This window comes from Salmo trutta, chromosome 38 (assembly GCF_901001165.1).
Source record: "Salmo trutta chromosome 38, fSalTru1.1, whole genome shotgun sequence".
NCBI lineage: Eukaryota > Metazoa > Chordata > Actinopteri > Salmoniformes > Salmonidae > Salmo > Salmo trutta.
This window is the reverse complement of record NC_042994.1, coordinates 11,250,113-11,277,371: the sequence shown is the minus strand read 5'-3', so window position 1 is coordinate 11,277,371 and position 27,259 is coordinate 11,250,113. Positions and strand designations below refer to the sequence as shown.

At 42.6% G+C, this 27,259-nt stretch overlaps 1 protein-coding gene across 1 annotated transcript in view; it reads left to right on the top strand.

Annotated features, from left to right (window-relative positions):
• The first annotated feature begins 6,065 nt into the window (after window positions 1-6,065).
• The window catches only part of LOC115178181 (phosphoinositide 3-kinase regulatory subunit 5), a 28,095-nt gene continuing 6,901 nt past the window's right edge, over window positions 6,066-27,259 (top strand). Inside the window, exons 1-10 of the mRNA XM_029739243.1 lie at window positions 6,066-6,335; window positions 15,549-15,661; window positions 16,557-16,672; window positions 16,915-16,983; window positions 17,065-17,203; window positions 22,159-22,228; window positions 24,698-24,872; window positions 25,064-25,232; window positions 25,344-25,412; window positions 25,613-26,487. Of these exons, the coding sequence (XP_029595103.1) occupies window positions 15,562-15,661; window positions 16,557-16,672; window positions 16,915-16,983; window positions 17,065-17,203; window positions 22,159-22,228; window positions 24,698-24,872; window positions 25,064-25,232; window positions 25,344-25,412; window positions 25,613-26,487 (1,782 nt within the window). The 5' untranslated portion in view covers window positions 6,066-6,335; window positions 15,549-15,561. The remainder of the gene's footprint in view (window positions 6,336-15,548; window positions 15,662-16,556; window positions 16,673-16,914; window positions 16,984-17,064; window positions 17,204-22,158; window positions 22,229-24,697; window positions 24,873-25,063; window positions 25,233-25,343; window positions 25,413-25,612; window positions 26,488-27,259) is intronic.

Genomic DNA, 27,259 nt, shown 5'->3' with positions numbered 1-27,259 from the left:
GATTGGAGCGTCTGCAGAGCATGAGGTCATGTTGAGGAGTGACACTCCCGCGTAAAAAGAGTGAACAACGACATCCACTGGTAGTTTATCGATAACAAGATAGATACGGCTAATTAAGTGCCAAGCGAAGGAACAACAAACTGGTCAAGTTTATCTGATTATCACGTAGATTACATGATCCAAGGCTTCCATATAGAGTCGTGTTTATATTGCTAATCGAAATGGAAGCTTATATTTCATCATGAATATTGACTTTGTCACATTAGCCTTTTATTAGGTTAAAATATGTTTTTTTTAAATCTATTTATTAGTAGTAGTAGTAGTACTACTATTATTATTGTTATTTCTGGGGTATTATGGTGCATTTGTATTTCATAATTTAGACTGTGACCCAGTTAAGAGTTATTAAGCATATTTTACGCATGCCTAATGTTTTTTTCTCTTCCTATTCAGTAAGCCTATCAGTTTTCCAAAAGTTTAAATAATCAAACCTTCATGGAAACGAAGTGCAAATAACGAAAAAGTTTGTCCTATTCTATAATATGATAAGGCTTCTGTGCATATTTTATAAACTGCCAAGATCACTATAAAACATGACTTTTTCGATATTTCTGACTTCACAATTTTTGAAGGAAAAAAATGCAGTGAATACTATGCATATTAAATCTCTCGTAATGCTTCCATAGCCTATTCATTGGGGATTACGGCTATAATACACTATATATACAAAAGTATGTGGACACGCCCTCAAATGATGAATTCGGCTATTTCAGCCACACCCCTTGGTACCAGGTGTCTACGATCAAGCACACAGCCATGCAATCTCCATAGTAAATATTGGCAGTAGAATGGACTTCCAGAAGAGCTCAATGACTTTCAATGTGGCACTGTCATAGGATGCCACCTTTCCAACAAGTCAGTTCCTCAAATGTCTGCCCTGTTAGAGCTGCCCCTCATCTGTAAGTTCAGTTATTGTGAAGTGGAAACTTCTAGGAGCAACAACCGCTCAGCCGCGAAGTGGTAGGCCACACAAACTCACGTAATGAGACTGCCGAGCGCTGAAACGCATAGCACGTAAAAATGATCTTTCCTGGGTTGTAACACCAACTACTGAGTTCCAAACTGCCTCAGAAGGCAATGTCAGCACAAGAACTGTTCATTGGGTCCTTCATTAAATGGGTTTCCATGGCCAAGCAGCTGCACACAAGCCTAAGATCACCATGCGCAATGTCAAGCGTCGGCTGGAGTGGTGTAAAGCTTGCCGCCATTGGAGTCTGGAGCAGTGGAAAAGCGTTCTCTGGAGTGATGAATCACGCTTCACCATCTGACAGTCTGACAGACGAATCTGGGTTAGGCAGATGCCAGAAGAATGCTATCTGCCCAAATGCATAGTGCCAACTGTAAAGTTTGGTGGAGGCAGAATAATGGTCTAAGGCTGTTTTTCATGGTTCGGGCTAGGCCCCTTTGTACCAGTGAAGAGAAATCTTAAGGCTACAGCATGCAATTACATTCTAGACAATTCTGTGCTTCCAACTTTGTGGCAACAGTTTGGGGAAGGCCCTTTCCTCTTTCAGCATGACAATTCCCCTGTGCACAAAGCGAGGTCCATACAGAAATGGTTTGTCGAGATCGGTGTGGAAGGACTACAAATAGGCCCTGCAGTGTAGGCCTGCTCTATTGCTAGAATAATGTGTTCAAATTCACAAATTCTCTGTTGTAAATTGAGTTCGAGAGCTCTGTTATAACTCTAGGAGCCATTTTGGCCTACTAATATTTTTTTTTGTGTTGTCTATATTTTGTCTATCTTTGTATGTATAGTTTACTTAATTTTCTTATACTAGGCTCTAAGATGATGGATAAATGAAGATATCCCATCAAGGCCGTTTACCATTGGAAAATGTAATATTTCCAGTATACATAAAGATGCAGTCAGGGATTTTAAACAGTAACAAACTTGTAACATACAAGTATTGTATGAATTGGAATTCATAACATATCATACTAAATGGATGACGTAGTACATATTTTCCGCGACCCGTTTTGGCTGCTGAGCACTACTTTCAAAACTACTGGCTGAAATTATGTAAAACCTTTGGAGCATCTGGGTGGCTCTCCCATAAGACTTGGCTATAGAGATAGATAGTGGACTTTAGGGCCCAAAATCCTGTTTTAGCATGGGCAGCACCATTAAGGACTTTCACCATTTTGAAGTAGTCAATTTGGTGGGACTTCCTATGGGTTAAGGAAGGATCACATTATTCATCCTGGTCATCGGGAGGGATCAGCCAATGAATTATACTTGTTAGCAAACATTCCACAACTGCAGGTGGCAGTAAATCACTAATCTTGGTTTTATACCAGTTCAAGCGACACTCTAGGTTTCCACCATTCATTTTTCCCATAGGGGATTTTAGAAACACTTAAAATAAGGTCTGTGTTTTGTGTAGGCTTACCCTGGCGTGACGTTTTGGTAACCGTGTAAATCTCTCTAGGACAAGGTGACTTTTACCAATATATTTTCCTGTATTTACCCCACAAAAATCAAATGCCAATTAGCTGCTAATGTGGCTATCATAAAGAACTACAAATGCCATGATGATCTGGACCAGACTGCCGAATCGAGGCAAAGGTTAGAATCTCTGGATAAACTAATGTTAGCTAAACTTATTAATGAATAAATTGGCTACATTTCTTTAAATTGACAATTTTGTGAACTGTCTTGTGCAAGTTTTAAATTGACACAATACCTGTAAGCAAAGGTGTCAGCTAGTAGCCTGGTCTCAGAGGCTAGACGTAACATAGTAAATGTTAGTCTGGGATGCTCAAATTAGTATGATATGTAACCATACCAAAATTAACATAAGACCCTGCCTCACACAGGAAGCGGCGCAGGTCCTAATCCAGGCACTTGTCATCTCCCGTCTGGATTACTGCAACTCGCTGTTGGCTGGGCTCCCTGCCTGTGCCATTAAACCCCTACAACTCATCCAGAACGCCGCAGCCCGTCTGGTGTTCAACCTTCCCAAGTTCTCTCACGTCACCCCGCTCCTCCGCTCTTTCCACTGGCTTCCAGTTGAAGCTCGCATCCGCTACAAGACCATGGTGCTTGCCTACGGAGCTGTGAGGGGAACGGCACCTCCGTACCTTCAGGCTCTGATCAGGCCTGAAGGTACCCAAACAAGGGCACTGCATTCATCCACCTCTGGCCTGCTCGCCTCCCTACCTCTGAGGAAGCACAGTTCCCGCTCAGCCCAGTCAAAACTGTTCGCTGCTCTGGCACCCCAATGGTGGAACAAGCTCCCTCACAACGCCAGGACAGAGGAGTCAATCACCACCTTCCGGAGACACCTGAAACCCCACCTCTTTAAGGAATACCTAGGATAGGATAACGTAATCCTTCTAACCCCCCCCCCTAAAAGATTTAGATGCACTATTGTAAAGTGGTTGTTCCACTGGATATCATAAGGTGAATGCACCAATTTGTAAGTCGCTCTGGATAAGAGTGTCTGCTAAATGACTTAAATGTAAATGTAATGTAGTTACGTAAGGCAAAAACAAAAGTAGGGTGGTTGGTCGGGGTGGATGGGTAGGTGTATACCGCAAATGTCTAGTAACCCAAAGTTGTTTCATCATGCGCAACTTTAGCATTTTAGCTAATTACAAACTAACTACTTACTCCCTTTTAGCTACTTTGCAACTACTTAGCATGTTAGCTAACCCTTCCCCTAACCTTAACCCTTTAACCTAACTGCTAAACTTAACCCTAACACCTAACCCCTAGCCTAGCTAACATTAGCAAGCTAGCTTACGTTAGCCACCTAGCTAGAATTTGTAACATACTGTATCATACGTTTTGCAAATATGTAACATATTGTGCATTTTGCAACTCCGTAACATATATGTTTTCAAATTCATAACATATAATACGAATTGTAATTCATAACATATGGTACATTTTGCAAATTTGTAAAATATAGTACAAATTGTAATTTGTAACATATCATACGAAATGGGTGATGGACATTCACACATTAATACATACCATACTAAATGGAGTGTCTAGGATTTACATACAGAATAATACAAATTCTCTGAGACCAGGTTGCAGCTAGAGATGATGTGCAGGAGCTTCCAGGGATTTGTAGTCTTGCATGATGTCTACTTTGATGCAAATTACAATTTCAAATCTGAGAGTAAATAGAGACGAATATATTGATAAAAGTTACCTTGTCCGAGAGACATTTACATAGTTATCAAGATGTCACACCAGGGTAAGCCTACACAAAACACAGCCCTTATTTTAAGTGTTTCTAAAATTTCCTATGGGAAAAATGAGTGATGGAAAAACAATTGGAATCATTTCCTTGTATGACTGCTAGGTTTTATGGGTATTATGACATCACTATGGGGCTCTATATCTTGGGTCGTGTGTAGGCACACAGGTGATCAGGAAGTGGGAATGCACAGGTATGGAGAGAATACATGTCACCGTTTACACATTGGAACTAGGATTTCGCATATGGTATTAGGCATTTATGTAATTCTTTCAGTGTTTTTATATTTGATTCGCTGCTAATAAAAAGGCAAAAGACTCAACCAAAGATCCCGTCTGGAAAATGGTTTGTTTGGCACGCGTTAATGGACATTTGCTAACACCTATGCTAGAGTGGCTGTCAGGAACGTATAACAAGGTTGCCAGAACAATAATGTCAGCAGTATTTTTTTATTGCGTATTCCATTTATCTCTTGAGATGGCTGTGGAGTGGGAAGTTGTTGTTGTTTGTCAAGCACCTGTAGCACGTTAGTATCCTGAGGCTGTGGAAAGAGCGCCATCTTTTGGGAACAGGATGGAACTTGGTACGTTTGTTCCAAATCATCATCATCAACTTAAAACGTTGAGACAACGTAGTGCTGTTTATCCAACATTGACCAATATTAATCTGGCACCTTTTTGATATTCTGTGCAATAGTCAAAGAACTAGGGAAGTTTCATGATAAGCCACATCTCTGTCCTCACCACTGCTGTAGTCTAATGACTTCATAACAGGAGGTGGCAGTGTTTCACCACTGTTGTAGGTTGGCTAACGGCTGGCTACTGTACTTTGTGGGGTCTATTCAATCTCATTGGCATGATGGCATCTGTGTAATAGTGGCCTTCACTGGTTGAACCGCAAGTGGAGAACCGTCTTTATTAGACTCTTCTCCCAATAACTCAATGCACATTTTTAAAGTCAGTTTAAATGATATCATTTTCACATTTTACCTTTCTAGAGCTATTATAGTAATCATAGACTTCAGACTTCCAGAGTAGGGCCTATATAAAAATATATCATAGGAATAAAGTAATCCATCCCAAGCCCAAAGTAATACAGGAGCTACTCACATTCCCCTTCATTGTGAACCTCATGTATTTACTGTTTATTTACTGCCATTGTTTTTAGCTAATGCCTTGGGTCCTGTTCCCTCTCGGAGAGAGGGGGGTGGGGAGGGGGGGGGGGGGGATTTACCGTAACATGAAATGCAAATCGCAGTCAAAGTAGCATCAGGGGAAGTAAGGAGACCAATAGGGCTGCCCTGAGTGAGAAGAAAACAGTTGACAGAGAAAATGACAGAACTGCTGAATTGGACCTGGAACAGTGGCTGTCCCAATGAGCCCAGATCCATTTTTCATTTCAAAATAGGCTTGTTGTTATATAGATATTAACCTTTAGGAAGTCAGTGTAAGACTACAAGTACTTGTTTTTTTCTATTACTATCCTTTTATTATTCATCACACAATTGTATTTTCTCTCAAGCGTATCGGGTAGAGATATGTGAAACCTACCTTTGCAAAGACGGAGCAAAATGCTATTGGGATTAGTAATAAATATGGTCAATGCTATTAAATCAATGACCCAGTCAAAACTAAAGATTGAAAGATCAAAGCCCGACATTCAAAACAATGAAACACATCTTTAGTCATGAAAATAGCAGGGAAACAAACAAACGAGACAAATTACTTCCTTTAGGGAGGCCAACAGACACAGACACCCACACTCTGCCTTCCTCATTGTGCTTACATGCACCTCTCATTCACTTCCTGTTTGACACAAGCCCTCTGTGTGTGCAGGGACTATATCTCCACTACTACTATTGCAGCTACTGTGACTGGTGGTAGTCTACAGCTGTTGTTTCTCTGGAGCCATACACAGCACTAGTAAAGGAAGTGGCTCATCTGCGCTCCCCCTCTTCTCTCTCGTGAATGAATGGCAGTGGGATTGGAGTCATTGGACCTGAGGGGCTTTCTCACAAACTAACGCCAAAAGGCTGTGGATGTTACTGGACAATAACAGCAGGTAAGTGTGGAGGACTAGTGGGCTATCTCCTGAAGGGGATCTGGTGCGTTGTCTGCGGTTGTAAGCCTGCAAGGCTATTGTCTTTTCCCAATGTATGAGCATGCTTTTGTGGCACAGTCGATGGTGCGCTGGGCTTTGGACCAGAAGGTTGAGGGTTAAGTGGGAATTTGGTGGAAGGGGTAGCCCCGACTGGGACTCGAACCCGGGTCCAGCAACTGCCAAGAGGTCTGAACTCACCCGCAGAATCTAAATTACTGGAGCCTAAATCCAGAATAATAGGCAATAGAAAAGTTTCAGAAATATAACATCCGGACAATTTGTAAAGTACTCAAGTGTCTATGACTCCAGACTCAGACATTCAAAATTATATTATATTCAAATTTAGACGTTTGACCTTGGATATGAGTTAGTATTGTCAGTCGTCTTCATCTGTGGACGATGCCTTATTATTGCAAATCTCTAGTTGCCATTGTGCCCACAACTGCAAACGGAGAAAATGCTGGTTCCATACATCTGAGAAGGGATCACTTTGTGTTTGCGCTAGTCCTGGGAGTAGACTAGCCAATCGAATAAACCTAACTAATGCCCAAGTGTCATAACATTTCCTCAATGTTTCCGAGTTTGTGGCTGGCGGTTGGTCCAGGGGTGTAAGAAAAGGGTATTGAGACAGTATTATGGGGCTCCCGAGTGGCGCAGCGGTGCATCTCAGTGCTAGAGGCGTCACTACAGACCCTGGTTCGATTCCAGGTTGATTCCAGGTTGTACCGGCCGTGATTGGGAGTCCTATAGAGCGGCGCACAATTGGCCCAGTGTCATCCAGGTTAGAGTTTGGCTGGGGTAGGGTGTCATTGTAAATAAGAATTTGTTCTTAACTGACTTGCCTAGTTAAATACAATAAATACATCGTAATAAGGATAGCTAAAGTTCTGGTGATGGGGTATTCTAGTTAGTTGAGGTTATCATCCATTAAACTGATATCAAGTGATTTTACTTGCAAATTCCACAAATGGATCAATTAAAATGTGACTATCAGAAACAACACCTATAAACCCAACTGGGCTTATTAAACTGTTTATGAGTTTGTGGTAGATGCTGTTAAAGTGATGGGAAAGGCTAAGGGGCTGTCGAAAATAATGTCACTGACACACAAGGAAGTAAACTTGCAGACCCCCACCAAGCAGCATTTTGGGAACTTATTTTTAGACACCCTGTGATTGTACTGTCATTATTCTAATACACAATGAGGAAGTAGAGGAATACGCATGTGTTGGTTGCATGGATACAGTATGCATGCAAACTATATATATATATCAATCATTTAGCAGATGCTTTTATCCAAATTGAATTAGTCTAGCATGCATACATTCTTCAAACGAGTGTTCCCGGGACTCGAACCTTCAGTCCTGGCATTGCGAACGCCGTGGTCTACCAACCAAGCCACAGAGGACCACAGTTATAATACTCTAATACCCCACCTGTCACCTACAGTATAACTGTGTTGATTGATACACCACTTACAGTAATCTGAAGGTATAGAGTGCATTTGCGACGTATTCAGACTCCTTGACTTTTTCCACATTGTTACTTTACAGGCTTATTCTAAAGTTGATTAAATTGTTTTTTTTCCCTCATCAATCTCCATACCAATACCCCATAATAACAAAGCAAAAACAGGTTTATAGATTTTTGTGCAAATTTATGAAAAATATGAAAGTATTCAGACCCTTTACTCAGTACTTTGTTGAAGCACCTTTGGCAGCAGTTACAGCCTTGAGTCTTCTTGGGTATGACACTACATGCTTGGCACCCCTGTATTTGGGGAGTTTCTCACATTTTTCTCTGCAGATCCTGTCAAGCTCTGTCGGGTTGGATGGGGAGAGTTGGTGCACAGCTATTTTCAGGTGTCTCCAGAGATGTTAGATCGGGTTCAAGTCTGGACTCTGGCTGGGGCACTCAAGGACATTGAGACTTGTCCCGAAGCCACTCCTGCGTTGTCTTGGCTGTGTGCTTAGGGTCGTTGTCCTGTTAGAAGATGAACCTTCGCCCCAGTCTGAGGTCCTGAGCATTCTGGAGCAGGTTTTAATCAAGGATCTCTCTGTACTTTGCTCCGTTCATCTTTTCCTCGATCCTGACTAATGTCCCAGTCTGCTGCTGAAAAACATCCCCACTTGCTGCCACCAGCATGCTTCACCGTAGGGATGGTGCCAGTTTTCCTCCAGACGTGACGCTTGGCATTCAGGCCAAGGAGTTCAATCTTGGTTTCATCAGACCAGAGAATCTTGTTTCTCAAGGTCTGAGAGTCCTTTAGGTGCCTTTTGGCAAACTCCAAGCGGGCTGTCATGTGCCTTTTACTGAGGGGTGGCTTCCGTTTGGCAACTCTACCATAAAGGCCTGATTTGGTGTAGCGCTGCAGAGAAAGTTCTCCTTTTGGAAAGTTCTCCCATCTCCACAGAGGAACACTGGAACTCGGTCAGAGTGACCGTCGGGTTCTTGGTCACCTCTCTGACCAAGGCCCTCCTCCCCCGATTGCTGAGTTTGGCTGGGCGGCCAGCTCTAGGAAGAGTCTTGGTGGTTCCAAACTTCTTCCATTTAAGAATGATGGAGGCCATTTTATTCTTGGGGACCTTCAATGCTGCAGACATTTTTTTTGTACCCTTCCCCAGATCTGTGCCATGACACAATCCTGTTTCGGAGTTCAACCAACAATTCCTTCGACCTCATGGCTTGGTTTTTGCTCTGACTTGCATTGTCAATTGTGGAACCTTTTATATAAACAGATGTGTCTTTCCAAATGATGTGCAATCAATTTAATTCACCACAGGTCGACTCCAATCAAGGTGTAGAAACATCTTTAGAATGATCAATGGAAACAGGAGTTACATTTTGAGTCTTATGACAAAGGGTCTGAATACTTCCGTAAATAAATTATTTCAGTTTTTTATTTTTAATACATTTGCAAAAATGTCAACTGTTTTTGCTTTGTCATTGTGGGGTATTATGTGTAGATTGGTGAGAAAAAATGGCATTTAATACATTTTAGATTAAGGCTGTAACGTAACGGTCTGAATACTTTCCGAGTGCACTGTAGATGGGTAAGTGGAAGTCTGTCACAGTCATACATATTTCTACTCAGTGTTTTGCTCAAAGATTAGTCAAAGATTGGGAAATGGCCTCTGCCGTTCGGTGTTGCAGTTTTTCAAAGAATTCTAGTAATATTACACAAGGAACTATTTAATTCATATCCCAATCATCAGTGTGGATTCACTGGTTTATGGCGAAGGCAGAATGAAACAGAATACTTTATTTCATATCTCCAAATGCACTTTCTAACAATCTGCTCTTGATGTGCAAGTGTGTTTCCGTTTTAGGTTTCAGTCTATTGTGAGCACTGAGAATATTTATAACCCTAGCAAACTATTAACCAAAGTCATTTCACAGACACTCTTACCCAGAGCAACCTAAAGGAGCAACTATGGTTAAGTACCATGCTCAAGGGCACGTCGACTGATTTTTCTCCTAGTCAACTCGGGGATTCGAACCATAAACCTTAAGGTTACTGGCTGAAAGCTCTTAACCGCTAGGCTACCTGCCGCTCTTCAGCGTGTAATTGGAAGTCACCTACCTCCCTATATCTCCAAGCACTAGTGAAAGCGGCAACACCCATTTTTAGCAGACAAGATCGTTTGGTTAGCACTCACATCAAAACGCCATGCAGTACGATCCGCACAACCTCTCTTCCTGTTTACCTCTTTACCAGTCTTATCTACAGGATCTATGTTTTCACAGAACTTTCCCACATGATATACACCTCACTCACCCAGGGGTACGCTCAGGAGGCAAACGTGGAATGTTGCAGATAGAAATGTAGTGAATAGAGCTGACATGATTCCTTATTCTACATGTCAGAGAGGCATGTTTGTTCTACATATTTTGTTAAACATATTTCTATCTGAATGTCACCTGAACACGCCCCCAGGTCTTCCACATTGCATATACTATATCTACATTGCACATTATACACTAATGGGTTAGAGCAGTCAAATATTATACACCCGACTAATTTTCCTTAATTACATATCATGTGCTCACGATATTCTAACTGACAGTCTAGCTATAAATGTGGATATATATAAAACGGTGTGGATGTTTGGTAGCCATGTCTTATATCAGACTTGGCTCGTAGTCCATAATATCCTGCAACAACAACATCATGCAATTCAGACCATATTTGCATAATTGTCCACTCCCTCTAAAAAATATCTTTACTGGGGACGTGAGGATCAAAGTCTGTGTATAATGACACGGTTGTCCTAACTCCCATCCACCTCGTGGATCTATTGTCTCTTGTCTAAATGTGTCCTGAATCTGATCATAAAATATGTGTAGGATGTACACTAAGGACTCTAATGCGGGAAATAGTCATTTTTGTCAGATAAAAGTGTTCAGGAACTGCAGATGTGGCCGCTTCTATACTTCCACCATGGGGTCAAATGAACTTTACCATCATCGATACCCTGCCACTGCGTCCCACTGTACCTGGTTGGGCCTGTACGTGCGAAAGACACCCACTCGCCGGTAGTTGCATTGAACAAAAGAGGAAGCAATTTACAGCGGAGCATTATGGTATTATTGTTCAACTTTTGTTATTTCCTAAAACCATAAGCGGCTGGTTCTCATGCAGTTGTCCAGTGGAGAGAAAAAAGGAGGGTAAGGTGATACAGGGAGGGGGTCTTAAGTGTTTTAAACCCAACAGAAGAAGATTGGATGGGGATATGGGACTATCAATTAAAGTACAATGAGACAACCCCCCCCCCCCCCACCACCACCACCTCCCTGGTCTGTGGGAGTCTATCTGAGAGGCTGATCACACCACAACAATGGACAGGCACCTGCTTCCCTTCCAGGGCTGGGGAACTATCTTCCTGTTTGGAAGCTGTTGGAAATGTGATCAGGCTGGGTCAGAGGAAAGGAAAGACTTGGGAAGAAGGAAGAGTCTCACACTGTGAGGGTAGAGCGTTATAGAGGCAGAGAAGAAAGTGGAGGGCTAACCTGGTTGCCAGATATGTTGCTCGTTGTCATGGCTGTAACACTGTTTTTGAGGGAAGGGTACCATAGAATTACATAGTCATTTAATAGGATCTTTGTGGGGGGTACAGGCAGAGTGGGAAGCTATCCTGGTTGCCAGATCTGCTTGTGATAACTCTTCTGTTGTTCATTGTATTGGAGAGTTGGCCAAAGCTTACACAGATCTGGCAACCCGGCTAGCGGCAAGATGAAGATCTTGTTACTGTTGACTTGAGATTACTTGAGGGCCTTCATCATGCTGCAGCTGTGTGCAAGGGTGCTCCACCAGGATTGAGTCACATTCAGGCTTGACCTATAAATCTGCTGACAATAAGACTAAATAGTCAGGTTGTGTTCAGTCAGGCTCAATATGACTCACTTGTTGGCTTGATCGTGGCACTCCAATCCAAGTATTTTGGTTTATACTGGGACCCAATTGTTTGTGTTGATCTAACTGATCCTAATTGATTAATTGGATGAGGTCGGATGTGTCATGCTAGGACCTTGGGTTGAGATCAGGGATTAGTGGAAAACCTGCAGACGCTACACTTTTAGGAATAAAGGGTTCCCAAAGAGTTCTCCGGCTGTCCCCATAGGAGAACCCTTTTTGGATCCAGGTTGAACCCTTTTTGGATCCAGGTAGAACCCTTTTGGGTTCTATGTAGAACCCTCTGTGGAAAGGGTTCTAGATGGAACCCAAAAGGGTTCTACCAGGAACAAAAAAAGATTCTTCAAAGTGCTCTCCCATGGGGACAGCCAACAAACAATTTTTGGGTTCTAGATAGCACTTTTTTTCTTTTTTTTCTAAGAGTGTAGCGTACTCCAAAATGATATGTGATGTGAAGGACAAAGGAGAGACCGGGGACATGGCACCGAGAGACAGACATGTGACTTTTAGTCAGCTTTCCTTATTAACCTCTGTTGCAACAGCTGAAAATGTGGAAGTGACCTTGTTGACGTTTTGAGAGGACATTCATACATCCTCTTATGAAAGCCCACAGTTTCATATATTTTCAATAGTTGCCATGTGAACAGAACGATTCAATACCTGAATAGAATTTTCTAGAACAGCCTGTTAATCTATGCTATTGTTACACTGACAGTGTGAAATACATCCAACAGTCACTGATGTTATAGAAAATGCTTAACACTTTATTTGAAGGACTTCATTACACATTCACAATCCCTACTTAATGCATTCATACCACTACATAATCATTTAATTAAGTTAATAACCTACAGTCTGCCATTATATGGCAGTGGATGACTCACTCTGAATATCCTACTGAGTTTATGAGATCATAAGAGTTTCTTTATTATACCCAGAGCCAACATCTGATCCTAGGCTGGATACAGCCATCAGAACTTATGACTTATTAGTTCCTTCCCATTCCACCTGGCCTGTGTCCAACGCAGTATAGTTCCACAATGACCGGTGAGTCATTTACCGGTTAGTATCAAACAGTAGCTTTCCTACACCTTCTGACCGTGCCACTCATAACACATCTTGCCTGGTCCCAGACCTGTTTGTGTTGTCCTGCCAACTCCTATGGTCATTGTCAACTCAAACAATGGCAAGACAGCCCAAACAGATCTCAGACCAGGCTATAACACTTCTGGGGGGATACAACCTTCAGCGTGGGCGACGGGGGGCTGAGAACTAGGCTGTATGGAAGTGTTTATGTTTATGTAACTTCTATTGTTATTGTCAGGGTTCACCATATTGTTGTTAACAGTAGTGGTGCTGGAAAATCATGGTTGAATTACTCTGACCCCCCTGGCCTTTGGTCACATGCTCTTCCTCTCATGGTTCCTTAGGGGCCTTAAATGGTGGGGGCGCCCCGCCGGTTAGCTTCTGGAGCCGGGGGGTAACCCTCCATTTCCCCATCTGTCTGACTCGTCGCTCTCTGGCCCCGCTGTGTTTATGTGTCACAGCAGGCTGCTGAGGGAAGGACTGCTCGTATTAACAGCCAGAATGGAGCGAATGGAATGACATGGAAACCATGTGTTTGGTGTATTTGACACCATGCCACTGATTCCGCTCCAGCCATTACCACGAGCCCGCCCTCCTCAATTAAGGTGCCACCAACCTCCTGTGGTATTTGTCTGTTTCTTTGTGTGTGTGTGTGGCCCCCCCAGGCCCATCTGTACACAATGACAGTTTCCTATCCTGCGGTCAATACTGTGAAAAGTCCCCCACAATACCTACAAATAGGGAGACTTCTCAAGGTGAGCATTTATATCATTGCCTCTCTCAACAGCAGCTGCATGACCCAGTTGAGAAAGCTTGGCTTGGTCTAACCCCTGACCCCTGAAACATGACTTTAAAAGCCGGGTTTCCAGGACCCAAACGAAGCCTGCTCCTGGATTTGAAATGCTTCAAATGAGGTAGTGCTTGTTTTGACTTAAAGCTAAAACATAAAAACAGGCTCGTATCTCTGTATCGACATAAGGCCAGTAAGGAACACTCACAGATGAGCATCGGTCGGTCAGAATCAGTGTAAGTCCACTCAGAGCAGGTGTCTGGTGGTTTTTCCTTCACCATAATTTGGTGAGATATTACCGCTAATCACCATGGCGATCACTGCTCTGACCTTTTTTTTGTGCATTTGTGTGAGTCATTCATAGGCACCGATTCATATGCAGCGCGGGACTATCTGGGACACATTATCACTCACATGTGGGTTATAGGGGATTTCTCTGTCTCGATGGGGAGTTTTTGAGCCTGTTATTGGATACAAACACTTGTAGTTAGTGGGAGGGATTGAAGTGTTGTCTTATGGAAAAAAATGTGTTTTTATTCAACAAAGGAAGCTGCACTGTCCACTTTGGAAACCCCAACCCTAGGCTCTAACCCATGGTAAAGTTCCCCAGTGGGGCAAGAAAGGACAACACGTAGTGCGGCTGCTGCCAAAGACCGTACCATTGGATATGTCCCTATATTGGAATCTTAGAATGTGTACAGTCAATTCATACACTCCTAGCCTGGTCCCAGATCTGTTTGTGCTCTTGCCAACTCCTGCTGCTCTCATTGTCAGGACAAAGGTATGACAATGAGTGATACGAAGTTGGGACATGATGGCACAAATAGATTGGCACTCGGGCTAATACAATAGCTGCTTCTATTGTGAATGTCCAGTATCCTACATTACTGTAGCTGGTCAACAACATGCCAATGACTTTGACAGTCATTTTTACAGGCCTTTCTTGAGACATCTGCAGATTGTGTCATGACCAAAAAAACGTCCGGCTGTTGATCAAAGTGCGGTCAACACATTCACACAGTAGGTTACTGTACTTACCACTGTACGTTATCAAGTGCTGAGGTTGTCACATGTCACCGACGTTACTTGAAGATTGTTGTGAAAAACAATTAGACATTTTAGTTCATTTACATCATTATTAACAAATGATTACCAGGTATTATAGTAATAGACAGCAAATTCATCAGCCTCCAGTAGTTTTGAGGGTATAATGTACATTTATTAACGCGGCTGTTATTGGATCTTATTTCGTTGATGCAGAGACTGGATTACAGAAACATGAAACTCCCGTGATTGAGAGTGAAATTGCCTGTTATAAAACAACACCCTCATCCTGTCATGCATAACAGGAGACTCAACACAATTATAACACGACTGAAACAAAGCCCAGCCATAGAGCCTAACACCTGGGTCGAAACAGGCGTGAAACAGAAACGTTTTCAAGCCGAACATTTTTATAATATACCGGTTCATGTTCTCTGTTTCAAAACATGTTGAAATCGTTTGGTTTCTACTGAACATGCCCCTGTTGTGCGTCCTAATATCAGGAAGTCCCATGCTATTGTCTCTATATGATTCCCAGGAACACTGGTGAGGGCGATGCCTATGAAGGGCCATAGAAAGATAATAAACTATAAGAAGGGCAGGAAGAGAAGATAGAATAACAGTTTATCTCTCCATCCCCCTGAAATTCCCTCCTGTCCTGTGGCTTTTCCACGGAACTCATGAGGGCATTTTCATATGAACCCTGCGATGTATACCAAGATGCAAAACTGGACCTGTGTTTACTTCCTTGATCTGATGACAGTCTAATATACTTTCATGGAAAGGGAGGGATGAATGGAGAGAGGTGTGATGTTTATCTTATCCCTCTCTTCTACTCCAGGTCGTGAGAAGACATGCAGCACACGTCGTGTACTGAGGACCGGATCCAGCATGCTCTGGACCGATGTCTGGATGGGCTCAGACCCAGCCCCACGACACCACAACCCTGGAACGGTAAGCCTCATCTGGGCTGAACAGGGTCGGGCACGGGCGGGAGTATTTCATCTCTTCATTGGTGACTTAGTATTCATTCTCAGGGAATTTGATTCCCGGTGTATTTCACTTGAGACATACAGTGCTTTATTTCTCAATAAGAAAGGCATAATATGGTTGTTCACATGATATGGGAAGCAGGCCTGTTCAGTGTCACTGTTGCATGTAGTTCATGTCATAGAAAATGTTCCTACAGTTTGGATCAATACTGTGGTGTTACAGAAAGTCGGCATGAGAAGTTTCACATTTCAAGTGTCCAGCAGCACGTTAACCCCTCCACTAGAAAATCTTCATCAGTCATCAGTCATCAGTCATCAGTCAGACCACACTGACAGTAAATTGTTGTTCTTTCTCAACTCGTTGTGACTGTTCGTTGTGACTGTTCGTTGTGACTGGTCTATCTGAAGCCCAGTAGACCTAGTGAGTCTGTTGTTGTTGAAAACTGTCAGTGAAGTGCTATTACATGCTAGAGGAAGTATCAACGTTGACACTATGGCTGTGGCGGAAGTGGTGCACACACACACACACACACACACACACACACACACAGAGAGACCGTGGTGGCATAGACCACAGTGTGCCTGGAAGTATGATGAGGTAGTGTGAGGGGGTAGGATCGGTTAGTGTAGCAGAGCGTAGCAGCACCGACTGTGTCAGATATCATACACCTACACACTGTGGTTTTCTACATCACATTTTCAGGAGGTACCTTGTTGCCACATACGGTGTTGAAATGATGTTATTAATTTGTTCGAAGTACGCTGTGTACCCTTCAGGGAAGCTGCATGTTCTATATTCATAGCATGTTGCACAATGTGGCCACTGTGACATGTGTGTGTGTGTGTGTGTGTTTCAGTCCTGATGTGCTCGGCGGGCCAGTCGATGAACCGCTGGAGTCTGGAGGAATTGGTGAAGAGAGACCCAGAGAACTTCCTCATCCTCCTGCAGCAGATCCTCAGGAAGACCCGAGAGGTGAGGGGTCACAGGTCATTACCGCAAGGGCAGAGGCCATCATAACTCCTCTACTCAGGATGCTGCTATGACCTATATTCTTATGGTCACATGTCATGATGACCCCAAGCCTCTACAGAATGTAGGTGGGATCTACAGTATGTGATTAGAAGCAGTAGGGCACCTTGTGGTGGGAATTGAGAACTGAAACTGTGATGTGTGGACATGTGAATTAACTTTTGGGTCTCTGTATGTGTGTGCAGGTCCAGGATCAGTGTCAGTATGAGCTTGTGGCTCCCCTCGCTATCATGTTCTCCTCCACTCTGTTACAGGTAATCAATCAATCAATGAATAAATCAAACACGAGAACCCCAACCTTAGTTACCTGTAACTAGGTGTTTTTCTGGTTGCAGACCCCCTTCTGTCCTCCTGCCACGGAGCTGCTGGAGGAGGCCTGTGAGGTGTTTGGCTGTTTCCTGACTTGGCCAGAGCCTTACTGCAGCGTGTGTAAAGGACTGCTCTCCACCTTACACCAGGAACTCAAGGCCCCAGGTAAACATGGAAAGACGTGGGCTACTCTAGGATTTATATCTATCCATGCTTCTATGGAGGTTTTGAACTATTCCTTTACTTCATTGATGATCATGATGTGGACTGTGAATTAATATGAGGTCAAAAACAGACATGTGTAAGACAGCCTTCCTTTTTTGGGAGGCAACAAGTGCTTAGGTTGACTTCTCTCTCAATGGTCGGAGTCATAGTTACTCAGGGGTGTAATCATTACGCCGATTCTGTTGCAAAATGTTTTGCAATAAACTGTTTACTCCAAACACAGAAAACGCACAAGTTTCTATTGAACAAATTCACGTGGGTCCCTCCACGTTTCTTTCAGTTTGCTCTGGTTAATTCCGTTGGATTCTTAAACGGTAAACAGTTTCCATAATGAATACACCCCATGTCATGTACTGTGGCTCAGTCACCCATGATCAGTGACTGCCCTCTAGTGACTCAAACAGGTAAAACAGTAAGATGAAACGCACAAATAAAGTGCCTTCAGAAAGTATTCACACCCCTTGACTTATTCCACATTTTGTTGTGTTAGTCTGAATTTAAAATGGATTAAATAGAGATTTATTTTATCACTGGCCTACACACAATACCCCATAATGTCAAAGTGGAATTATGTTCTTAGAAATGTTACTAATTAATAAAAAATGAAAAGCTGAAATGTCTTGAGTCAATAAGTATTCAACCCCTTTGTTATGGCAAGCCTAAATAAGTTCAGGAGTAAACATTTGCTTAACAAGTCCCATAATAAGTTACATGGACAACATTGTAGTTACGCCACCTACTTGACAGAGTGGAAAAAAAGGAAGCCTGTACAGACTATAAATATTCAAAATCATGCATCCTGTTTGCAACAAGGCACTAAAGTAATACTGCAAAAATGTGGCAAAGCAATTCACTTTTTGTCATGAATATAAATTATGTTTGGGGCAAATCCAATACAACACATTACCTGGGTTGGGGACTAATGGATTACATGTAGTTACATGTAAAAGATTACAAAAAAAACGGTAACTGTAATCTGTTACGTTACCAGCAAAAATATTGTAATCAGAGTACAGATTACTTTTGAAAAACGAATGGTTACTTCGAGGATTACTTTTAAATTCAGAAAGGATGTTTGCGTAAAAAAATATTTGACACTGTTTTTTTCAATGACATTCAAATCAGCATTGAAAAAAAGGGGCACATTTTAAGTTTGTTCCACCTGAGCGAGTTGACCAGAAGTCAGAGACCACTATGATGACACACCAAATGTGGATGGATTGTGGGAAAAGAGCAGGAATAGGCTTTTGTAGGCCACAGTCCAAGCAGTGTCTCCCAATGGTGCGACTGCTGTCGGCATCCAAAGATTATCTAACTTGAATAAATGCTTGGCGGTAAGGATGACAGCAGTGGTGTAGTCTACGGGGATATAATTTAATATTGATATCTACATACAGTTGAAGTCAGAAGTTTACATACACCTCAGCCAAATACATTTAAACACATTTTTTCACAATTCCTGACATTTAATCCTAGTAAAAATACCCTGTCTTAGGTCAGTTAGGATCACCACTTTATTTTAAGAATGTGAAATGTCAGAATAATTGTAGAGAATGATTTATTTCAGATTTTATTTCTTTCATCTCATTCCCAGTGGGTCAGAAGTTTACATACACTCAATTAGTATTTGGTAGCATTGCTTTTAAATTGTTTAACTTGGGTCAAACATTTTGGGTATCCTTCCACAAGCTTCCCACAATAAGTTGGGTGAATTTTGGCCCACAGAGCTGGTGTAACTGACTCAGGTTTGTAGGCCTCCTTGCTCGCACACGGTTTTTCAGTTCTGCCCACAAATGTTCTATGGGATTGAGGTCAGGGCTTTGATGGCCACTCCCATACCTTGACTTTGTTGTCCTTAAGCCATTTTGCCACAACTTTGGAAGTATGCTTGGGGTCATTGTCCATTTGGAAGACCCATTTGCGACCAAGCTTTAACTTCCTGACTGATGTCTTGAGATGTTGCCTCATTATATCCACATAAGTTTCCTGCCTCATGATGACATCTATTTTGTGAATTGCACCAGTCCCTCCCGCAGCAAAGCACCCCCACAACATGATGCTGCCACCCCCGTGCTTCACGGTTGGGATGGTGTTCTTTGGCTTGCAAGCATCCCCCTTTTTCCTCCAAACATAACGATGGTCATTATGGCCAAACAGTTCTATTTTTGTTTCATCAGACCAGAGGACATTTCTCCAAAAAGTACGATCTTTGTCCCCATGTGCAGTTGCAAACCGTAGTCTGGCTTTTTTATGGCGGTTTTGGAGCAGTGGCTTCTTCCTTGCTGAGCGGCCATTCAGGTTATGTCGCTATAGGACTCGTTTTACTGTGGATATAGATACTTTTGTACATGTTTCCTCCAGAATCTTCACAATGTCCTTTGCTGTTGTTCTGGGATTGATTTGCACTTTTCACACCAAAGTACGTTCATTTCTAGGAGACAGAACGCATCTCCTTCCTGAGCGGTATGATGGCTACGTGGTCCCATGGTGTTTATACTTGCATACTATTGTTTGTACAGATGAACGTGGTACCTTCAGGCATTTGGAAATTGCTCCTAATGATGAACCAGACTTGTGGAGGTCAACAGTTTTTTTGTTCGGGGATCTTTGTTGATTTCTTTTGATTTTCCCATGATGTCAAGCCAAGAGGACTTGAGTTTGAAGGTAGGCCTTGAAATACATCCATAGGTACACCTCCAATTGACTCAAACGATGTTAATCAGCCTATCAGAAGCTTCTAAAGCCATGACATTTAGCTATTTGCGCCATACGGATTGTGGTTGTTGTGGATGACTGTTCAAAAATCTAAATGTGTATTTGAACCCAATAATGGTTGAATACAAGAAGTTTAAACTTCCTATCAATCATTGTTTTTGAAACAAGTGGACAGCCAGTGAAAAATGCGCTCTTGCAGCTGCATAGTGCAGATCCAAGTCTGCGCAATAAAAGCCCCACTTTTATTCCATAATCAAATTAATGCTGATAAAAATACAAATAAATCCATTGTCCTAATGGACACATGCTCAAACTTGCACACTTTTGATAGACTTAAATGGGAACTCTGTAGTTGCTATATCCATTTTTGGACTTATAAATTATATATAAAACTTTGGACACACCTACTCATTCAAGGGTTTTTCTTTATTTTTACTATTTTCTACATTGTAGAATAATACTGAAGACATCAAAACTATGAAATAACACATATGGAATCATGTAGTAACCAAAAAAGTGTTAAACAAAATATATTTTAGATTCTTCAAAGTAGCCACCCTTTGCCTTGATGACAGCTTTGCACACTCTTGGCAAAGCATGCCATTCCATGAGTGCAACATTTGTTTTTCAACTCGAATCAATGAGTCCTCCATGACTACACAATCATCATCAACAACAGACTAGGGCTTGGTAATAAGTCCTTAGTTTTGGGGTCATGCTCAGCTCAAACTATATGGCTAATCTATACTTCCATATTTCTCTGCGACAGAGCCTGGACTCGAACCAGGATCTCTAGTGGCACATACTACTGCGGGAGGCCTAGCTATGTAAACTTTAACATTGATTTATCTTGCAATAGATGTTGTTCAATTGGTAACATACATGTTTGTCTTCTAATGTCTCTAACGGGGAAAGTCATCTAAAAGTAATGGAATGTAATCAAATGACGTTGAGTTTGGATAATACATAAGTTACATTACTGATTACAATTTTGGACAGGTAACTAAAGGGTTACATTTAGAAAGTAATCTACCCAACCCTGCACATTACTGAGTACCAGTCTCCATATAAGCATAGTGGTGGCTGCATAATGTTATGGGTATGCTTGTAATCGTTAAGGACTGGGGAGTTTTTCAGGATAAAAAAATAAACAGAATGGAGCTTAGCACAGGCAAAATCCTAGAGGAAAACATGGTTCAGTCTGCTTTCCACCAGTCACTGGGAGATTAATTCACCTTTCAGCAGGACAATAACCTAAAACACAAGGCCAAATCTACACTGGAGTTGCTTACCAAGAAGACAGTGAATGTTCCTGAGTGGTTGAGTTACAGTTATGACTTAAATCTACTTGAAAATCTATGGCAAGTCCTGAAAATGGTTGTCTAGCAATGATCAACAACTAATTTGATAGAGCTTGAAGATTTTTGTGAAGAATAATGGGCAAATGTTGCAAAATCCATGTGTGGAAAGCTCTTAGAGACTTACCCAGAAAGACTTACAGCTGTTATTGCTGCCAAAGGTGCTTCTACTGACTCAGGGGTGTGAATACTTATGTAAATGAGATATTTCTGTATTTCAATTTCCATACATTTGCAAAAACAATATGTTATAACTTTATCATTATGATGTATTGTGTGTAACATGGGCGAGTTTTTATTTTTTTATTTTTACAATTCAGATCAATTTTGAATTTGGCTGTAACACCGCTATATGTGGAACAGGTCAGGGGGTGTGAATACTTGAAGGCACTGTAGATATAACATAATCGTATGAACTTGATCACCTCAAATTGTTCAAGTTAGGTAGGTTAATTGTCAAGTTAGGTAAACCTGTCTGCGCCAACATGTGCCATTGATAATGCAGAAGTGCTTTATGGTTCTGTGGTAGCCTGTTCTTTGAAAGCGGATGTGTGATATTTCAATTCACAAAAGAAAAAAAGCAGAACTATAACAACCTGTCAACTACCTGGAAGAGGATAATGACAGATAAGATAAAGAATACCACTGATATCTGAGAAAGTCACGTCAGGTACAGGCCAATGAATGAATGAGCGTGCAGTGGTGTGAATGGGGATCACGATTTGGTGATGTTGTGAGATGAAAATATATAATTGTGTGCAATACAATACTATAGTGTGCCAAGAACAATCAACTTATTCAATGTGTGTGTTCATTTCACAGGCATTTCCTATCACAGACTGGTGAGAGAAGAGCAAGGCCTGGCCACCTCAAAACATCGCTCAAAAACAATGTAGGTTGTCAACAGTTTAACTGCTATATTTTACTACAGATTATCATGAATGATTGTGAATTTTTGTCATGCACATGTAAACCACACGTCTGGAACTCCACTTCAGTTATTGGTTCTCCCCACCCCTTCCCTGCCCAATATATCACTACTTCCTTTTCACTCTCAAGTTGGTTTTTCTTCTGTTAGCGTTCCCCATGTTCTGTTTCTGTGTAACTGCATGTGTATTTACAGTTGAAGTCGGAAGTTTACATACACTTAGGTTGGAGTCATTAAAACTCGTTTTTCAACCACTTCACAAATTTCTTGTTAACAAACTATAGTTTTGGCAAGCCGGTTAGGACATCTACTTTGTGCATGACACAAGTCATTTTTCCAACAATTGTTTACAGACAGATTATTTCACATATTATTCACTGTATCACATTTCCAGTGGGTCAGAAGTTTACATACACTCAGTTGGATGTGCCTTTAAACAGCTTGGAAAATTCCAGAAAAGGATGCCATGGCATTAGAAGCTTCTGATAGGCTAATTGACATAATTTGAGTCAATTGGAGGTGTACCTGTGGATGTATTTCAAGGCCTACCTTCAAACTCGGTGCCTCTTTGCTTGACATCATGGGAAAATCTAAAGAAATCAGCCAAGACCTCAGAAAAAAATTGTAGACCTCCACAAGTCTGGTTCATCCTTAGGAGCAATTTCCAAATGCCTGAAGGTACCACTTTCATCTGTACAAACAATAGTACGCAAGTATAAACACCATGGGACCACGCACCCGTCTTACTGCTCAGGAAGGAGACGCGTTCTGTCTCCTAGAGATGAACGTACTTTGGTGCGAAAAGTGCAAATCAATCCCAGAACAACAGCAAAGGACCTTGTGAAGATGCTGGAGGAAACGGGTGCAAAAGTATCTATATCCACAGTAAAACGAGTCCTATATCGACATAACCTGAAAGGCCGCTCAGCAAGGAAGAAGCCACTGCTCCAAAACCACCATAAAAAAAGCCAGACTACGGTTTGCAACTGCACATGGGGACAAATATCGTACTTTTTGGAGAAATGTCCTCTGGTCTGATGAAACAAAAATAGAACTGTTTGGCCATAATGACCATCGTTATGTTTGGAGGAAAAAGGGGGACGCTTGCAAGCCGAAGAATACCATCCCAACCGTGAAGCACGGAGGTGGCAGCATCATGTTGTGGGGGTGCTTTGCTGCAGGAGGGACTGGTGCACTTTACAAAATAGATGGAATTATGAGGAAGGAAAATTATGTGGCTATATTGAAGCAACATCTCAAGACATCAGCCAGGAAGTTAAAGCTTGGTCACAAATGGGTCATCCAAATGGACAATGACCCCAAGCATACTTCCAAATTTGTGGCAAAATGGCTTAAGGACAACAAAGTCAAGGTATTGGAGTGGCCATCACAAAGCCCTGACCTCAATCCTATAGAAAATTTGTGGCGGAACTGAAAAAGCGTGTACGAGCAAGGAGGCCTACAAACCTGACTCAGTTACACCAGCTTTGTCAGGAGGAATGGGCCAAAATTCACCCAACTTATTGTGGGAAGCTTGTGGGAGGCTACCTGAAACGTTTGACCGAAGTTAAACAATTTAAAGGCAATGCTACCAAATAATAATTGAGTGTATGTGAACTTCTGACCCACTGGGAATGTGATGAAATAAATAAAATCTGAAATAAATCATTCTCTCTACTATTATTCTGTAAGGCTTGGGCGTAGTGGAGGAGGAATCAGACGCAGGAAGCAGCGATAAGGGTGATAGCTTTTAATGCGCGACACAGCAAAACACCAGCCACCCCAAATAGCGAACTGAGCGCACACAAAAATCGAAGTGCCCCAAACACAGGGGACAAAACACAGTGAGCACAAAACCACGCACTAGCGCCAAATACATACAGCGCGTAACGAAGCAACACACAGAGAAACAATCCCACACAAAGAGCAGGCGGGCCAACTGGCTAATATAGCCCCGCTAATCAACCCAACTAAGGACAGGTGCAAACAATAACAGAAAGGGGAAAACAAAAGGAATCAGTGGCAGCTAGTAGGCTGGTGACGACGACCGCCGAGCGCCACTCGAGCAGGAGGGGGCGCCACCTTCGGTGGAAGTCGTGACATATTCTGACATTTCACATTCTTAAAATAAAGTGGTGATCCTAACTGACCTAAGACAGGGAATTTTTACTAGGATTAAATGTCAGGAATTGTGAAAAACTGAGTTTAAATGTATTTGGCTGAGGTGTATGTAAACTTCTGACTTCAACTGTATATACACGTCTTTGTGTGTGTGCCGAGAGACAAAGGCATTTGTATCTTCCTGTTCTAAAATTCATGTAACAAGGAATAATGATATTGACTCGTTTTTAGAGTGCAGACCTCTATCACCCCTGTGTTTTCCACCATGTCAACCCTATGTCATCTCATCCCTATGTCATCTCATCCCTATAGGACGGTTCTGTTGATGAACCCTAGTGAGGTGCCTTCTGAGTTCCTGTCTGTAGCAGACCAACTGAGTAGTATCCAACGGTCCCAGAGAGAGACATACATCAACCTGGTCAAACATGCCTACCAGGCTACCCTGGGCACCAAGTACCCGCTGGCCAGCATCCACAAAGCCCTGCAGGTACTGGACAACGCAATATACCACTGGAATGCTGTACAGATACCGATAGAAATAGTGATTTTTAGCTAAGATTTTGTTAGTCTCGATGGCTGTGTAATCTGTTAGTTTTCCATCATAATCAAAATCAATGTTTAGTAGTTTGTTAGTACCCATCTTCTGTACAGTAACACAACATGACTGTCTCTCCACAGGTCAAGAGTCTAGAGGAGCTGGCGGAGATCTTCTCCATGGTAACCGACGTCCTGGAGACGGCCGCTGCCATGGACGACCCGGCGAAAGGCCGTGATCGTGTGACCCAGGGCCTGGAGGAGCTGAGGGAGAGGATGGGCTTCCCAGCGTCCAATGGCAGGACGTCTGACGGTGAGAGGGCGGAGCCTAACCAGTGTATTGATTTGTCAAAATGAGGCTAATGCAAAAAATGTCCATACAATATGTGTAAATGTTGTTTCGTTGTATTTATTCTGTTTTTAGGAATGCTGCAAACTCTACCACTGCCCACAGCCAAGTGCTACATGTTTCACTGGGACAAGGACAACTTTGGTAAAGGACTTTGGTCTTCACTCTCTCATGAAATGGCTTGTCATGGGATCCCCCTTGAGTCTGGTTCCTCTCTAGGTTTCTCCTACCTAGGTTGACTTTCCTTTCTGTTTGATGGTTTCGACTTGGATTGTGATAAATTAATTTGTAGACGGTGCTTTACAGTACATGCAACTGATAGACTGTGTCCTTGTGATTTTCAGATATCCTCAACACCATCCTGGAGAACGAGCATGACCTAACCGGCTTCCAGACCTCCAGTGGTCAGGGTGACGGTGAAGAGGAGGAGGAGGAGGAGGAAGGGGAGTTCGATCTGGAGGAGGAAGAGGGAGAGGAGGGAGAGGAGGAGTTTGTCTCCACCATGTCTATGTACAACTACTGCAGCGTGGACCACCGAGCCTCTACCTTCTCTACCGTCTCCTCCCTCTCCTCTGCCTCTAAAGACTCCATGTACTCCACCTTGTCCTTGGCCTCCGGATCCTACGCCCCCTCCGTTCTCTCAGTCACTTCCGGCATCGACAGCGACTTCTACGAAGACCCCGAGGATGCCACCTCCAGCCCCTCCCCTTTGGAACGGAGCCCATCGTCCGGCAAGTCAACCAAAGCTTCGGCCCGTCTGAGCCAGCACTTCTCCCGTTTCTTCAAGACAAAGACGCAGTCCCTGACCAGAGCCAAGAGCCTCGGCAGCCCAGATGCTAAGGACTTGGTCGCGGTTCGTTCAAAGCGCTCCAACTCTCTCCCGCAGCAGGTGCACCTAGGCAGCCCAGACTCCTTGTTCCAGACCCCCTGTACCCCCCAGGCCCTCAAGCACGTGTGCTTCCGCCGGAGGCCCATCCTGAGCAGTGACGAGGAGGGTAACAGTAATGCCACCACCCTGAGGGTGGTAGTGTTTGGGGCTGACCACGTGGCGGGCAAGGTGGCGAGGGCCTATAGTAACCTACGCCAGAGAGAGAACGCTTGCCCGAGCCTCAGCAGAGCCTTCCGGCTGCAGTTCTTCTTTGTGCCCGTGAAGAGGGACGGTGTTGTGAGGTGCCCTAGCCCCGGAGGCCAGTCGGCTAGCCCACGGAGAGGAAGTACAGTGAGTACAACTGTTATAGTATAGTGGCTCTTTTTAAGTGGCCCTGTCAGATAAAAAAAAAATGTATTTAACCTTTATTTAACCAGGAAGGGCTCATTGAGATTTGAAATCTCTTTTTCAAGAGATTGGCAGCACCAAGTCATTACACAATTACAGACAAACAACATGAAAAACCACAAGTAATCTAGTAAAAACCAAAGAATTCACAAGAGTATTACAAAATCATAAAACAGCAAATTAAAAACATTAACAGATCAGGGAATCAGCCTCAAAATCCTTTGTCCGTGATTTTAAAAAAACAATCGGGACAAGTTCTTCCATCATAAAAGTATTTTGTAAGGCGTTCCAAGCTGATGGCACAGAGTACATAAAAGCCCTTTTACCAAATTCTGTTTGGACATTTGGAACAGTTAGCAGGATAAAGTCCTGCGAACGAAGAGAGTACCCACCACATTTCTGAACAATCAAAATGCCCAAATAAAATGGTAGTAAACCCAAAATGGCTTTGTAAATAAAAGTATACCAGTGACTGAGCCTACGAGTGACTAGAGAAGGCCAGCCAACCCTGGTATACAAAGTGCAGTGGTGCATAAGGGTTTTGCAGTTTTAAATAAATCTCAATGCGCCACGGTAAGGGGTGTCAATTGATCTCAAGCACTGAGCGGAAGCATATATAGAATATCCCCGTAGTCTAGTAAAGGCATAAATGTAGCTGATACTAGCCTCCTTCTGGCTTCAAAAGAAAAACAGGCCTTATACCTAAAATAAAATC